This window comes from Lactuca virosa, chromosome 2, assembly GCF_052849685.1.
Source record: "Lactuca virosa cultivar CGN04683 chromosome 2, Lactuca_virosa_CGN04683_v6, whole genome shotgun sequence".
Taxonomy (NCBI): Eukaryota; Viridiplantae; Streptophyta; class Magnoliopsida; order Asterales; family Asteraceae; genus Lactuca; species Lactuca virosa.
Window position 1 is genome coordinate 237,108,229 of NC_136427.1, and position 17,123 is coordinate 237,125,351.

Genomic DNA, 17,123 nt, shown 5'->3' on the forward strand with positions numbered 1-17,123 from the left:
GGGTACGGTGGGTAAGAGTGGATACCCAATGGCGGTCATTTTACAGGCCGCTTCCTTAAACACCCCTTGTAGACCAGCTTCGTGAATGAGGCCTACTAACGGTAAGACTGACATTTTACTTATACATATATAATATATTAGACTTTTAATTGTATATAGTATAAGGTTGTATTTTACACTTTTAAAATACTAAGTGGTTTAATCTATTAATAATTTAGACTTTTAATTTGATTAATCTTAAACCATATTATTATGGATTTATTAATTCTCTCTTTTAATTAAACTCTTACTTAATTTAATAAAATCCATAAGGGTGTAATTTGAACTTTTCAAAACACTAGGGTTTTAGAATTTAATATTTCAAAATTAATACCTTTTAATTAAATTTTGAATTCAAAAACTTGAGGACAAATTATGAAACCTTTCAAAATATTAGGGTTTAACTATTTAAATTTCAAAAACTAAAACTTTTAAGTTCAAATTTAAACTATAAAACCTAAAGGGTGCAATTTGAAACTTTTCAAACTTACTAGGTTAAATATTTGAATCAAAATAATCCTATATTATCCATATTTAACCAAATCCACCAATTTTGATAAGGATATCCATACCAATCTTAAAAAATCGAATTTAGGCAAGAAAAACGAGTTTTGGTAAATATCCTAATCAAAATCTAGCCAGAAAATCAAAAATCCCGGCACCAGAACAGTCAATTCGCCGAGTCCACTATGGAACTCGTCGAGTTCATCCAACTCGTCGAGTCCATACATAGACTCGACGAGTCAGCCAGTCAGACAGCAAGATCTTTGACTTTTTGATCATTTGGCAGTTCACTTTTGCATCTATTCAATAGAAAAATGACCTATGCTCTGATACCACTGATGGGTTTTGAGCATAACATCATTGCTATGGTGTACATGCAACCCTAATTGCTTTGGATCTAGGTTTTTCTATAATAAACATACAACTATGGATACCAAAGCAGTGACCCTATGGACTAGCATATAACAATCAAAATTGACATATAAACTAGGGTTTAGATCTTACCTTTCTTGAAATGTAGCAATAAAAAGTTCACCTTGAATATCCTTGACCTTTGAAAGCATAGTGCCTCAAATGTTGCACCTCTAATAGAGTCACAAACACCACTAGCAACAAGGAAGAACAAGAGAAAGAGGAGGAGGCTTCAAAAGTCTGCTAGGGTTCCTTCTAAAGGCATAAGACGATTTTGAGAGCCATTGGGGTTCCTTTTATAGTTGAGGATTACTAGGGTTTTGAACATGAAACCCTAATTCCCTTTGCTTAGGCCCTAAGCAACTTATGGACTCTTATTGAACAAGCCTTGGACGAAATCTTTATGGACTCTCATATAGATTTCGTCCACCTTACACCAATAAGGTCCATGAGCCCAAACTATAAATATTACTAATTTACATAATCAGTCCCCGCTAATTTAATCAGTCTCTTTTAATCACCAAATTAATTCCAAATTAATTTCTGATCAATACTAATTAAATAATAATCGGATTTTTCAATTAATATATTATTCTTATAATATATTAATAAATCATAATTAATCCTCTTTCTCCATAATTCATCATATCAGTTGCTATGGTGAAGGCAAACCCAAAAGGACCATGCTCATAATCAAATCAAGCACATACCAAAAAATAGTTATGAGATTAGACACCTAATCCAACAACTAAGGACTCAAAACATTAGGATAGTGCATCAAAATATGCTCACGACGTGATACAGGGAGTGTTACAACGTGAGAATGGTTTTTTCCCACAGAAACTTGAACATTTGAAGCTCACGACGTGACCAAGGAAGGCTCACGTCGTGAGGACTGCTTTTGAGTCGTTTCGCCCGAGTTGCTGAGTGGTGTGAGTTCGAGCTGGAATCTGTCTGAGTGTAATCTCACGACGTGACCAAGTACTGTTCACGACCTGAGGGTCAACTGTTGGTATGTTGACTGTTGACTTTCGACTTGGTTTGACTTTTGGGCCAAAATTCTATTTTTAGAAGGTAGACTTAGGGTTTACCTTGTGTGGATTGATAGGAGGTGCCGACCAACCGTCTTTTTGCAGTAGAGTAACTAGCTAAAGTCGGCTTTGTGATTCAGGTGAGTCTCTTCACTATACTCGTGGGTCGAAGGCACCAATGCCGGCCCACTGGATTATGTTGTAGGATGGTAGTTGTCTTTGTGACACTTGCTGATATGTCTGTATGTACTTGATTGCCTTTGTGACTCTTGATGATATGATTGTATGTTTTATGCATGTGGGGGTTGATACGGACCCGACACAACTATATGATGTTATATATAGTCATTATGGACTCGGGGGTTGATACGGACCTGACACAGCTACTTGCGGTCATATGGGTTGATACGGACCCGACACAACTACATGCTGTCATATGGGTTGATACGGATCTGACACAACCACGTACTATTATATATATATATATATATATATATATATATATATATATATATATATGTGTGTGTGTGTGTGTGTTGTGTGTGTGTGTGTGATATTTTGGAAACTCACTAAGTTCCGTGCTTACGGTTTATTGTTTATGATTTCGGGTACTTCCGGTATAAAAAAGAAGGATTCGACATGACTGCAATGCATTCACCCATGTTTCCGCAACTTATTGATTTTGGGATTGTACTTTGATACCTTGATGTACTTTTGAATGATTGGTAATAGTAAATGGTATTTATGATTGAATTAAAAATGAAATTTTTACCTTATAAATTTTGGAATGTTACAAAATCTCTAATTAACTTTCTCAAACATTGATCACAATTAATTCCATGAGATATTCAAGTGTTTCTGCTCAGGATCTAGGATAAATTTCGACTTGTTTTGTTGGTGTACATAACAATTAACAGTACTAGCTTTCATTCACCATGGTTGTAAATAAAATTTTCCGTTTAGAATTTATATGAATTTATTCCTATGTATTTTGAGCTAAACATTTAATATAAAAAATTATCATTTACCACATGTACGGACATGTGGTTTGACTACAAGAAAATCACCCTTTAGCGGCGACGCTATTACCGGCGACGGAGGTCTTTAGCGGCGACACTAGAGATTGTCGCCTCTAAAAGCCCCTGTCGCCGGTAATAGCGTCGCCGCTAAAGGATGATCACCCGAATCCGCATTTTCCCCTTCCGTTATATCTACACCGTCCGATCAAATATCCAATCCAACGGTTGGGGTCACTTTATCCGAACTAACCTAATACCGGCGACATATGTGTCGCCGCTAAAGGTTGAAATTGTCGCCGCTAATACTTCACTAAAAAGTGACGCGGTACCCTTCCCTCCAGATTGTCGCCACCATTGATAAGTGTCGCCGGTAAAACCCTATTAGTCACCGCTAAAGGCGTCGCCGGTAAAGCCTGTTGCAGATAAAAAAAAAACGCACGCAGCAGACTTCATTCTTCCATTCTGCTTTCTGTTTACCCTTCGCCCCTTCCAGCTTCTTCCGAGTTCATCTTCAATTTGCTTGTTCCATCCCGATTTCTCCCCACATTGTGTCATATTAAGGATATTAAGGATGAAGGTGTGATTTGGGACCGATTTCTAACTCAATTTCTTGAAGAAAGGTAATTTGATTTGATAATTTCCTTGTTAATTTGGTTTGTGTGAGAATGCACGTAGAATAGTTCACATATTCCCAATGGTTATTGATACTTTAGTACTTTATGCATCCTGTTTTCTTCAGTTGATGCTTTTTTTTCTCGTGTATCTTCAAGCTTTTTTAGTTGCTAGTGAATAGCTATTCAAGCTGATGACTTTCATTGTTGTGCTAATATTTGAACTTTGATCTGTCCCTTGTTGATTGTTTGTTATCATATGGTGTGGTTGATTAAATGTTATGGGTAATCAGGAATCCTGGATGAATTCAAATTGAAGGTCTTCTATAAAAGTAAAATCAAAGACGTATTGAATGAGAACATCAATTTACAGTCTAATAAACTGATAATGTATGAACCATGATGAGAGTAATCTGGTTTTTGTGTAGTTTTTCGTTTAATTGTGATGATTTCAGCCCGTTCATTTCATTTATCTAATTTTTTTTGGTTTAACTTCTGTGGAAACAGTAAGATAGCCAAAAGTTTCACCTTATATTGTTTAAAGATCAATTTGTTCTTACATTCTTTGGAGGCCTTTGCTAATATTGTTGAAGAGATTTGTGACATTTTGGATGGCTCCCAGGTTTTGTTGGAGGACATATTGTTGAAGGAAACATCATCTTTACTGTCGATTTGTAGCTTCATCGGGTGAATATCAGTTTTTCCGGCTACATATCCGTGGATTTCCGCCACTACAGGTTCTATTCTTTCATTTTTTTTTTGTGAATTTGGTATTTGTATGTGAAAATTAAGTGAAAATTGCCATATGTGAAAATTGTGTGTATATTTGATATTTGTATGTGAAAATTGTGTGTATATTTGATATTTGATGTATGTGGTATATGAGTATTTGGTAGAAGTATATATATGATATGTGAAATTATATGTGTTTGTTATATGTAGGATGTTATTGTGTGTATGTGAATGTATGTATGTTTGTTGTAAATGTGGTATATGATTGTGAAAATTTTGTATTTGCTATAAATAGGATGTTATTATCTATATATGTGAAATTATGTGTAATTGGTTTAAGTAGGATGCTATTTTGTGTGTATGTGAATGTATTTGTATTTGGTGTATATGTGGTATATGTATGTAAAAGTATGTGAATTTCATGTTCTTATGTATTATGTAAAAGTGTGTGGTTTTGGTATAAGTAGGATGCTATAATTGAAAAAAAAATTATTGTTATAATTGCAAAAAAAAAAACACAAAAAAAATGTTATAAAATTGTTAGGGTACTATACACATATTCATGTGTGTATTGGATATTTTTTGGGGGGTTTGAACTTTGAATGATTATCCCTTTTTTAAATCATGTCATTTTGATTATTGTGGCAAAGTGTTAAGAATCACATTTTAATGTTTGAATAGATGTGAATATAATAAAATTAAAATGATTATTTAAAAACCAAATTGTCAATACGCACCAAAACAAATATGATTTTTAGGAAAACGATAAAAATTACTTATCAAACCTGTTTTAAATACTTTTAAGTCATATTTCTTATTATTAATAATTTTATTACTAGAAAAAAAATGAGAATAAAAAATTGCAAAATAATATTAGTAAAAGCTTTACAAAATAAGATTATTATAATTGACAAAAATAAATCAGCACTCTAAAACCAAAAATTATTACTACAAACTCTTTTTAGTGATTAACTTTTTGGTGATTAACTTTTCCAAAATCGTCCAACCCCGAAATAACGTATTTATATATGTTATAAATAAAATATATATATATTTTTTAATCTCGACGGTAAATTACAAATACTAGAAACAACAACACAACAACATAATATGTTACAAATTGTAATTAAAATTAATTAAAAAACGCATAAATAAAAAATTTTAATTTAATTTTTTTATTCTTTTAATTGTAAAAAAAATGTGGATTGGAAAAAAAAACAATGCTGATTCTATATACTAAACTCTAAACCCAAAATTATGTTTCAGCAACATCATGTCTATTGATAAAAGCTGGACTACTAATCCATATCGAAACCATCCCGAGTTCCAAGCAGGACTCAAAGCTTTTATCGAGAAGTCCAAGTCACACCTTGATAGTAATGGTAAAATCAGATGTGCGTGTGAAAAATGTGATAACCGTTACTTCAAGTACCCGACTGCAGTTGAACGCCATATATTTATAAATGGTTTCAGTAAGTCGTACAAAATTTGGATCTATCATGGTGAATCTTTTATTCCTCAAGTCGTCTTGCCAAGTAACGAAATGGCCGATTTAATCGACGATGTGATGTGGGAGTCGAGAGAAAATGATACCAACCTTGATGAAGGAACCTCGAATACAAGGGGTAGCGATGTGGATGATGATTTTGCACAGTTGTTGGAAGAAGTGGAAACTAAATTGTATCCTGGTTGCATCTTTTCTTCCCTTGAGTTTCTAGCAAAGTTAATGCATATCAAGGTGAACAACAAATGGACTAATAGTTCATTTGATCAACTCCTTGAGTTGTTGCATTTAGCGTTTCCCAAAGGCAACAAGGTTCCCCTTTCACATTATCTAGCCAAAAAGAAACTGAAGTCTATTGGTCTGGGGTACGAGTCGATACATGTGTGCAAAAACGATTGTTGTCTCTTTTGGAAAGAACACGATTCATTGCAAGTTTGTCCCGTTTGTAAAGAGAGCCGATGGATCGATAAAAACACCAAGGGTAAGAAAGTACCTCATAAGGTGTTACGGTACTTTCCTGTGACCCCTAGACTACGACGTTTATATTGTTCGAGGCACACTGCCAAAAATATGATTTGGCATAGTACCGGACGTTCAGAAGATGGTGTGATGCTTCATCCTGTTGATGGGGAACATTGGCAAGATTTTGATAAAAAAATACCCCGACTTCTCGAGTGAACCCCGTAACGTACGCCTAGGTCTTTCAGCTGACGGTTTCAATCCATTTGGAAACATGTGTAATCCACATAGCACATGGCCGGTCATACTCACCACATACAATCTGCCACCCTGGCTTTGTATGAAAGAGTCATCATTCATGTTGACTTTGTTGATTCCCGGCCCGAAAGCTCCTGGTAAGGATATGGATGTTTTCCTTAGGCCATTGGTGGAAGAGCTTAAAGATTTGTGGCACTCAGGCGTACGTATTAAAGATGCGGCGACAAACACATTCTTCACGATGAGAGCTATGTTGTTGTGGACAATAAACAGCTGGCCAGCTCGTAGTAGTCTATCAGGTTGGAGTGGGCAAGGGTATAAAGCATGTGCTACTTGCAATGAAGACACTCCTTCGTACCGTGCAACAAACAAAGTCGTATATATCGGTCATCGTCGTTTCCTAGATGCTAATGATCCGTTAAGAAAGAGGTTGGACTTTAACGGGATGGAAGAGACAAGACCCGCCCCGAGACACTTTAGTAATGACTACATACAAGAGCAACTAGGTAAAGAATCGTCCGGAAAGAAATGAAGATGTTGTCATTGAAAAAACAAAGTTTTGGATGTTTGAGTCTAAATGTCGACCGGCCAGCACAACTCAAATCAAAACTCTTAATTTAACGGAAATGCGTAACATGGATTGGTTTGTATTGAATAGCTGTGAAGAAGTCACACAGTATATTAACTAACTAATCTTATCTCTAACTTTCATCCTTAATTTTTTTTTAATCTTTTTAAATCTATATCTTTTGGTCATCAACATAGGAAATTCAAATCTGAACATCCCCAAAGTGATGAAAAGAGAGAATTTCGTAATTGGTTTCGTGAAAAGGTAATATAAATTAATAAACAAATTTGTTTCATTGATCTAACGAATACATAATACATATTACTTTATAATTGCTAGGTTCATCAAATGAAAATAGAAAACTCTCCAGAATTCCACAAAGAGTTGTCGGCTCTTGCAATGGGTCCGCTCATGAATGCTTATTCTTACACCGCATGCATAGTCAACGGTGTTAGGTTTATGGTACTTAGTCGTGACGCACAACGTACAACACAAAACTCTGGGGTTTTACCGGTGGGTGAGAAAGGTGAGAAATATTATGACCAGTTAGAAGAGATTATAGAGTTGAGGTATACACATGATTATTCAAATGTACTATTTCGTTGCAAGTGGTTTGATACTCGAACAGGAGTTATTACTAGTGATAATTTCACCAGTATCGATACACGACGCGAAGCATACAAAGATGATCAACTCATATATGCTTCACAAGCCAAACAAGTGTTCTACATCAGAGAGCCAAACAGTAACCATCGGTGTGTTGTCGAGCATGTTAACCATCGAAGTATTTGGGATCTACCATCAAACGATGATCGTGTCCAAAATGATGACAATGGCTCACACGAAAATGTAGACAATGTAGATGTACTTCAAAATATATCTTCATCCGATGCTCCACTTTTTATCGATTTCAGCATGTACTTTCAAAACATTCCTAGAGTCATTGTTGATGTAGAAAGTGCAACTGAAGTTCCTCCGCCAACTGGAATAGTCAATGATGTTTCTGATTGTGAGACTGATTACGATGAGACCGATTCTGATTATGATACCGAAGAAGACACTGAAGGATATGAGGAAGATTCTGATTAGAATAGTTCTTATGTAATACGTGTTTGTAATATGAACTTTATTTGGATTTCTTGTTTAAATAGAAATGTTTAGTCCTATGTAAATGTTTATTTCTATGTAATGTGTATTTGTAATAAAAATTATATTTGTATATCTTATATTTTTTCAGGAAACGATGACAATATGGGTTTTGTTTATGTATACCATGGCTGTTGTTATGGGTCGTGGACACGGAGGTGATGGAGCTGAGGACCCACCTCTCCCAGGTGGTAGATGTGCTGGTCATCACGAGCAGGACGGTAAGTCTTATTATGAATTTTTATTTACTAATTTTGTTAAGTTATTATAAATTAAATACCGTTTCTAATAATTTTTAATTACATTTGTAGTTGAGCAAACTGCACGAAGGAAAGTTCGAGGCAAAGCGAAAAATATAAAGCTTGAAAAAGCGATCTTACGGAACAAGGGCAAACCGATTACCATGGAATATGATAGGGATATCACATTTGATCCCGTAGGAGAGCCGAAAGACATGTTTTCCCGAGACGTTGGAAAAACAATGTGGCAAATGGTCCCATTTGATAAATGGACTTGGAAAAAAGTTTCCCCTGCAATACAGGACACCGTATTACAACATTTAGCGGTAATAATTTATTTAAATCTATTTTATATGGTTAACTATAATTGTTTTTTACTTGGTTAACTTTTATTTTTTGTAGACAAAGTTTGATTTGGATCAGATGTACAAGCTAATTTGTTGACAGAGAGTTTTCAAGCAGCTTTGTTAAAAGGTTATCGAGAACGTAAAGCTGACGCAAAAGAATATTTTATGTCAGTCGGAGGGTATGAAGATATCCCGGGAGCATTAGCCAACCCTCCAGAGGGTATGGAAGTTGATAACTGGATGAAAGCAGTTGAGTATTTCCAAATAGACGAACACAGATTTGCTTCAGAAAGAAACAAAAAAATCCGTGAAATGCAAACAAATGTGAATCGTGGGGGGTCGAGCTCGTATAGCAGTACTTGCTATAAGAAGGTAACGTACGATACATGTAATTATTTTTTTAAAATATAATCTAATTTTTAAAGTTAAACAGAACCTGAAGAGAGTGGAAACATTTCGCAAATCTCATACCGATAAGAATGATGTATTTGTTACTGCTGAGGCGGAACAACAATATGTAAGTATTTAATTATAATTTTATCATATAATTAAATGTTTATTTATACTTAATTGTTACTCACTTTTGGGAGTTACAGAATCGGTTAGTTGAAGAGCTGTTAGAACAAACTCAAGGTGAAAGTCAGTTAACACCCGCTTAAGAAAGAACTGCGTTTGAGAAAGTATTAGGAGAGCGATGTGGCCATATTAGAGGCATTGGCCGTAAACCTTCTGCTCTCCCGCCGATTCCACAGCCTTCGCAACCATCACAACCATCACAGGTAAAACAATCTACTTTGGTAATTTTGGTTTTGTGGTGATTATTTGCTAAAAAGTTTGGTAATTAGGTTTTTGTCCCAAGTGCAAAAAATAACAACGTACTTTGGTTTTTTGTCTTAGTTTAAAAATAGCAATCTACTTTATCATCGTAAAATGCATGCTGATTTGGTAATTTTGGTTTTGTGGTGATTATTTGCTAAAAAGTTTGGTAATTAGGTTTTTGTCCCAAGTGCAAAAAATAACAACGTACTTTGGTTTTTTGTCTTAGTTTAAAAATAACTATGTATTTTCATAGTTTTTGTTTATTTTTGATAATTTAACTTATAAGTTTGTATATGTTGTTATTAATTATGTAGTTGGAAAATCTCCGCGCGATGCTGAATGACCCGGCATGTAGGGATGAGCTGTATTCGTTTTTTCAATCCCAAAATAATCGAGGAAACGACGGGAATGAAGATGATGGTATATAGGCCAGGATGAGTTTTATTTGCATATGTTATCACGCTTTGCTACTTGGTAGATTGTAAAACTTTGGTTGTTTTTTGTAATTGCCGGCGACACTAATACCGGGCGACATTATTACTTTTTATATTTAATCGGCTATTATGACTTTTGATATTTAATTAATTATAATCGGATGTTTGTTTTGTAATTAGCATCGACACTATTATTTTTGATATTTAATCGAATGTTGCTATGTAATTACCGAGTACATTATTACCGGCAACCAAAATCGTTAATTACAAAAACAAATTTCAAAAAATGAAAATCATAATTACCGGCGACACTATTACCGGCGACAGGGTTATTACCGGCGACACAGTCATTACCGGCGACACATATCATTAGCGACGACTCCTTCATTAGCGGCGACATCTATCATTAGCGGCGGCATGTTCATCAATAGCGACGAAGTAGTAGCGGCGACTTATTACCGGCGACGCGTCGCCGCTATTACCATTACCGGCGACATCTTGGCTTATTACCGGCGACTTTTGTCGCCGCTAATGATCATTTTCCTTGTAGTTGCATGATTTACCATTTAAAAAATTTATTTTCAGAAGATCCATGCAATAAGTAAACCCTAATACATATATATATACAAAACATGAATAATTACTTAATTAGGGACACGAAAATATATTGGTATAGGATTATGTGATTCTGGTGCAGCATCCCAAACAGAAAAAGCACTCGTTGAGTTCATCCAACGATCGGTCATTTCCAGATAGTGCCGATCCAACACATCTTTCAAACTCTCGGTTGTGTTCACCCATTTAAAACCTCTTTTCGTGTACACATCTTCGTTAAAGTCACTTGTGAAAAATCTATCTGCCTCGAGTCTCCTACAATTGGTGCACAAATAAATTAAAGAATCAATTAGTATATTCATATATATGGTTTGTTTGTTTTTAGTTTTTATATTTTCCATGTGTTTGAGTTAAATATACCTTGATGCCATGATTAAGAAAATTATAAAAGCAGTCTCACTGATGGCAAACCCTTTGATCTTTTTCTCCGCCGCCATTCCTACCAAAAGGTCGAGTTGCTCCACATCATCACCATACACGTCATGCAATGTGTCAATAGCTTCTATATCGTCCGTTAGATCATCCCATTTTGAGATCGGGATCAAGAGTAGTGATCTACGGAAGTCATTGTATCTTGCTACATTCCTTTCCCTATCCCTAAAAACTGCATTATCATGCATGTGTTAGGACCAAAACCATTATCCCAACTGTAATTGTTTTTATATAAAATTTCAATATGCTAGACTTGGTATGAATAATATTAAAATTAAAAACCATAATATTATGTGAAAGAAAGATGATACTTACTATCGAGTGATGCTAAGTCGATATGATCTGGGCGATCTGTGCCATCAACGTTTTGAGGTACAATGTTCCTCAACCACACCGGATAATTCCATAACTCAAGTGCCCCGCATGCTTGATGCCCCATTGATACCATTTGTGTTGTAAATCCAATATCTAACAATTCCTTTTCCCCACTCTTTCCAATCAAATTTATCATATCAATCCTGTAAAAATTATTCTAATTATTCCGAAAATCCATTAAAAAATTCTTTTTGAAGGAGAAAATTGATCTAGCAGATAATTTTTATCATTGCATAATGAGATATGCATGATGTTTAAAAATCATAGAGATAGACTTGGTCCAGTTTATAAGTTTCGGATTCATATATATCCTAGACACAATTTTGAGTGAGAGTATATATTCGACGTCAATTTACATGGGTCCAAATTAAAGAGTCTTACGTTTTGCTCAATTTTGGAGACTTATTAGGTCCTGGCTTTGAATTGACATCCCTAATGAAGAGTTGATCAGGTAAGAGAGAATGCATTCTGTAAACACTCGTAAATTCTTCTGTTAGTGAGTAAGGTACACCATGATTAACGGGTTCCTTTAACCCTACAAGACCTCCCAAAATGGCTCCTCCAACATGCCCAAATGTGTCCTTGAATCTTTTTCCTAATAGCCCATACCTGAAATTGAATATTTTCAAGAGAATTTCACGTTACATTTTAACAAAAGTAACACCGAAAACCATTCTAGCTAAAAGAAAAACAGGTTTATTACCAGTTAGCTCTCATTCCGGCGACAAGTGTGTCGGTTTTGAGAAGCTCAATAGTCCAATCAATGGTGTGTATCTTTGCAATAACTGCCGAAGTTACTAGTCTTGCGTGACGATACAGATCTTCATCTTCCAAATAATGATATTCTTTCTGATTACCACAAATATATTAATATAAGATATAAGATTGAAGTTAGTAACAGGAATTAATAATGGATGTATGAGTTAATGCACCTTTAATGCTTCACAAACGGCGTTGTGCTCGAGGATGAATAGTGCTTGCAAGGTTGATACCCCAATCCAACTGTTACGAACGTCGCCGGCGATGGGCAATCCGTCGCTGTTATGTTGCAGGAGGCCGTCTTTTTCGATCTTCAACTTTCCATCTTTGAATGTTCTCACTTGGCGCATCTTCTTCGAATTGCTTCCATATACTACACTCCCGTCCCTGTATGTATTATGTATCCCAAGCTCTCTTAATTACTTCATATTACGCAAAAATGTTTGGGTATTTTTTTAATTGCTATAAACCTAAATCTGTGTGGTCCGTTAGTTATTCGATTGATAATTCACAATTTTTAATTCATGAACTAGCTATATTTTGAGTTTTAAATTATATGAACATTTACTTTCAAAGATACAACTATTTGGTTCAAGGTATATATGTATGTGAAAGAGAACGAATAGAATAAAGCGTAGCTAAAAATCATACCACCATGGAGTTCTGATGTTACGATGACCTTTCTTAATGTCGGGCAAACCAGTATCAACTTCTTTAGTCTTGTAAAATTTGTAGGATGTAAGAGGACATTCATTCGCAACTTCCATGGGTGCCTTGAGTTCAATCTGCATACGATGCAAAAGCATGATCAGGTTCTAATACTCATGCCTCATGTATGTGCATTAGAGATTAATTATGTGTTTACATGCAATAATCTTGCATAAATGTATGTTGGTCAAACCTGTTGTGTTGACTCGAGGTGATCGATCCAATCATGAATCATGAACTGAATCCAAGAAGCAGCAATCATGTTGAACTGTTTTCCAGTGTCTTTAAGTTCTCTGCGTGCTAGAAGCTTTGTTGCCACCACCATAGGATCTGGCTTCAATAGCTGCACAATATTAACTAGAGCTTAAATATCTTCATCTCACATTGTATCTCATAAAACTTCTGTTATCGCTTTGAAAAACTTCATAACCTTAAGTTATCTAAACAAGTCATTCTAGGAAATTCAACAGCAACAACAATACTCTATTCCCATGAGCTGGATCCATCTTTTTCAAATCTACTACACTAGCTTGATATCATATGAAAAAAACCCTACTTACATTCTTTTTTATTATAATTAAATTAATATCATATGAGATAGATATTGCAATTTAACATTTTATTTTATCATTTTAGCTAGATGTTCGAACAACTGATCATATATTACAACTATATTTTAATTCTTTTATTTTTATTTAGTTTTAGTAAAATTAAGATCACTTGTTAATTAACTCCGTACACACAAACACAAGAGGCATACGATTTGACGAGAGAGTACTAATTTCGCCATTATTCATTTTAGGCGCCGAATAGGAAAAGATAATTATTTCTTATGCCTGAATAAAAATATGAATCATATATACTTACATATTTATCTATAACTGTACATTTAATTAACAGAAATTGGCGGATAATATTTTCATTTTTGTGTTTAGTTGTATAAAACGTAGAGGAAGTACCAGAACTTAACTGGGCTATATATATGGTGTGATTCTCCTTTAATTAGTATTTTGTAATCATTTTGAACCTTTTTTTTTTTTTTTTGTCATGCCTCTCCTTTTGGGAGTGGATTTTAATATAATTCCGTGTTAGAAAAAAATTAACGATTGCTCGTGTAATCATCACTTAAATTTGTGAACTAATTAATAACTTGAAAAAAAAGTAATTTAACCAAATAAAAAACTCCCATAATGATCAAATACATCATTGTCTATGTGACAGGATTGTTCCAACTTTTCCATTAATTATATATCGCATTCGCAGTACGTAATTGCATAAAAAGGTTTTATTAATAAATATTAAAATTGGTATATATTGACCCTACGTCCCTACATGGCGTATTGATTTATATTTAATCATTTAATTTAATGCGTAAAGTTGAAGTAGTAGTTCGAATGATTACTATCCACTGATAGAGTACAAATGAATCAGGAATACGCACGAATTGAATCTTCGTGGACCATGCTTCTTATAATAATCTTGTACGTATTGTATATTTATTTAACACTTGTATTTGTTAAACAATCTACACATGTCTTTATCATTTTCAACTTGATATATATACTATAAAAAAGATTATGTTTTTAATTTTTCTTCTTAAAACACCCCAATATATATATGATCTATAAAATTAATATCAAATTATATCGATCTATTAAATGATGCACGTGTATAGAAGTAAAACTTCATGAAATTATTTTGATCGAACAAAACGTATTCATGTGTAAATTTTCAACATACCTTATCTTTCTGATCAGCAGAAGGCATGTTCCGGCCAAAGAAAGACCCTTGACTTCCGGCATCTTCCTTTAATGGATCATTGAACTTTCCGTTGGCAGACCTGAAAGCAAAGTCACTGGGATTGAATCGAGACCCCACAGGAGTTTTCCCCACGTTGATCAAGTTGTACTCCTCATGAAGACGCCGGCGTATAGCCAAGTAGATTAGCCCCAAGAACACCGGCAAACGGTGCCACCCTATCCCTGACTTATCAACACTATGAATTACCTGCACATAAAATAAATTAATCCCTTCAGAATTAATACAGTACTATTCTCTTGAAGTGATTAAGGATCTAGAATTCTAGATAACAACATGCATGCAGAATTTCAGATACCTACCAGAAAGAGAAACTTGTTGACGAGTGTCATTGTTTGAAAGATTTGGTGAAAGTCGGGATGGATGAAGTGTTCCATAGGCGAAATGAGAAGAGATTTTGCAGAAGACATAAATGAAATCATATTGGTTGATTAGAGTGTTTGAGCTGTTAGGTAGGTAGGTATACAAACACGAATGAATATGTACTATTTATATACTTAGTATAAGCTAGCCAGGGAGTGGGTGAGAATGGGTTGACTTGAAATATTCAACAAAATGGAACAAGAAAATGACGAAGAATTAAGAGATTTAGTCCATAGTCCATACAGGAAACTCAAACTGGTGTTCCTACTGATAACCACAACTTGCTCATTTTTGAAGTCCAGCTTGTACAAATGGGTATAAAACCACGACTGACTTGGTAAAATTTTGCAATACGTTTTCTATTTTATCACTAATGAGAAGGATCGATCAAGCTGACCAACAAAATAACAAGTTAATTAATCAAATAAACTATAATTCCAATATATATTTTTTATTGTAATAATTAGAAACTCACTACAAGAAATTAAGGTATTAGCGGCGATATCTTTAACGACGATAGCTGTTGGAAAATTAATTTTATTAATTTCCAAAAATGGATTTTCTCCATTTTTGAGCACGAATTTCGAACTTTTAATGTAATCAAAAAGGACAAATGATTATGTGTTCGTGTTCTCCTCCGTGATACCTTTGTTTTGATATATCACACGTCCATTGAACTTGTGTGCGAGCGTGCGTCCTACGACACCATTTTTTAAGATTTGTCTTTACTAAAAATTATGTAAACGTAATTAAAACAAGTTAATTTAACTTTTGCACAATCAAATAAAAGATAAGATTCAATTCAAAGAGAACCCTTAATTCTCCAATGGATCAATTAGGGTCTTTGATATTTCAATCATATTTTCCACCTTTAGATCAAATTGCTGACATCATCTTCTCCAAATAGAATTCAAACGAAATTACATTTAATTATAAAATCTTTAAATTCAGTAATTACGTTATCAATTGAAGCATATCATTCTATATATATACAAGATATCAGTTGCTTTAATTAATATTGCTTCTAATTTAACTCCCCTATTTATAGCTTTTGGCTTCAAAATTCAAACTCGTTTTTTTTTTTTTTTTTTTTTTTTTTTTTTTTTTTTTAAACTCATTAAATAAGCATATCAATAATTCGGTTATTAACTTATAAAATCTAATCTAATCTCATTAAATCAACAAAATATTTGAGAGTCAAAATTAAAGTCAATATTATTCATAATTTATTTCTCACTATATCCCACATAAAATAAATCAATTTAAGATAATGGTTTGAATTTTAAAACTCATTAAATAAGCAAGTCGATTAATTTGGAATTTTAAATTAATATGAATGATATCTTTCTTTTTTGTTCGAGATGAATAACCGAAAATCTACAAGATGATATTTTAGGATTCCAATTTTTTTGGAATATAATGATTTCCTTATTCAAAAACACATTATATATACGATTACATTGAAGCTGTTATTCTTACGATTTTGGATTGAGTCCTATGATTTACAGTGTTCTTCTTCAACGGTCTTCTTCTCCAATTCTTTTTTCCAGGTTCTGTCTTTACTCTGTTCTCTTTCTTCTTCTCCAACTTCTTGCATTTACTCTGTTCTTATTACCTGTTATTACTGTATTCCTGTTGAGAGGTCATGAAAAAAATTAACCAATCTACTTTAAGCATATTAGTTTCATTCATTTAGTTATAGAAACAAAATTATATCCTTTAAATCGATTTCTTAATGTGTTGACCTATGTTTGTTTGTGAGTCTATGTATAATAGACGTTATATCCTCTGTTTGCAACATTCCTGAAACTTGTGCAATCGATTTTCTTAATATGTGAGGGTTATCAAATGTAATCATGAATCAAATACAATGGTATATATCAAGGAATGAACTAGTATATTTCTATACACCACATAAAAATACTCTTCTAT

General features: G+C 33.9%; 1 protein-coding gene across 1 annotated transcript; it reads right to left on the minus strand.

The window, feature by feature from the left end:
• Positions 1–10,341: 10,341 nt before the first annotated feature.
• LOC145160533 (alpha-dioxygenase PIOX-like) lies at positions 10,342–15,278 on the minus strand. Its single transcript, XM_079079775.1, has 10 exons — positions 15,131–15,278; positions 14,751–15,017; positions 13,204–13,353; positions 12,954–13,087; positions 12,476–12,689; positions 12,247–12,392; positions 11,925–12,152; positions 11,484–11,686; positions 11,097–11,340; positions 10,342–10,991 (listed from the first exon to the last, which is right to left on the minus strand). The coding sequence occupies exons 1-10, from the start codon at positions 15,248–15,250 to the stop codon at positions 10,766–10,768; spliced, it is 1,932 nt and encodes a 643-aa protein (XP_078935901.1). The 5' UTR covers positions 15,251–15,278; the 3' UTR covers positions 10,342–10,765.
• Between the last annotated feature and the right edge of the window lie 1,845 nt (positions 15,279–17,123).

Excerpts from the sequence above, each read along its gene's own strand:
- LOC145160533 (XM_079079775.1), bottom strand. The coding sequence starts at position 15,250 with ATGATTTCATTTATGTCTTCTGCAAAATCTCTTCTCATTTCGCCTATG. Across the intron at positions 12,690-12,953 it reads AACATCAGAACTCCATGGTG|GGACGGGAGTGTAGTATATG; the intron begins GTATGATTTTTA and ends TAATACATACAG. Across the intron at positions 11,687-11,924 it reads TCTCCAAAATTGAGCAAAAC|GATTGATATGATAAATTTGA; the intron begins GTAAGACTCTTT and ends TAATTTTTACAG.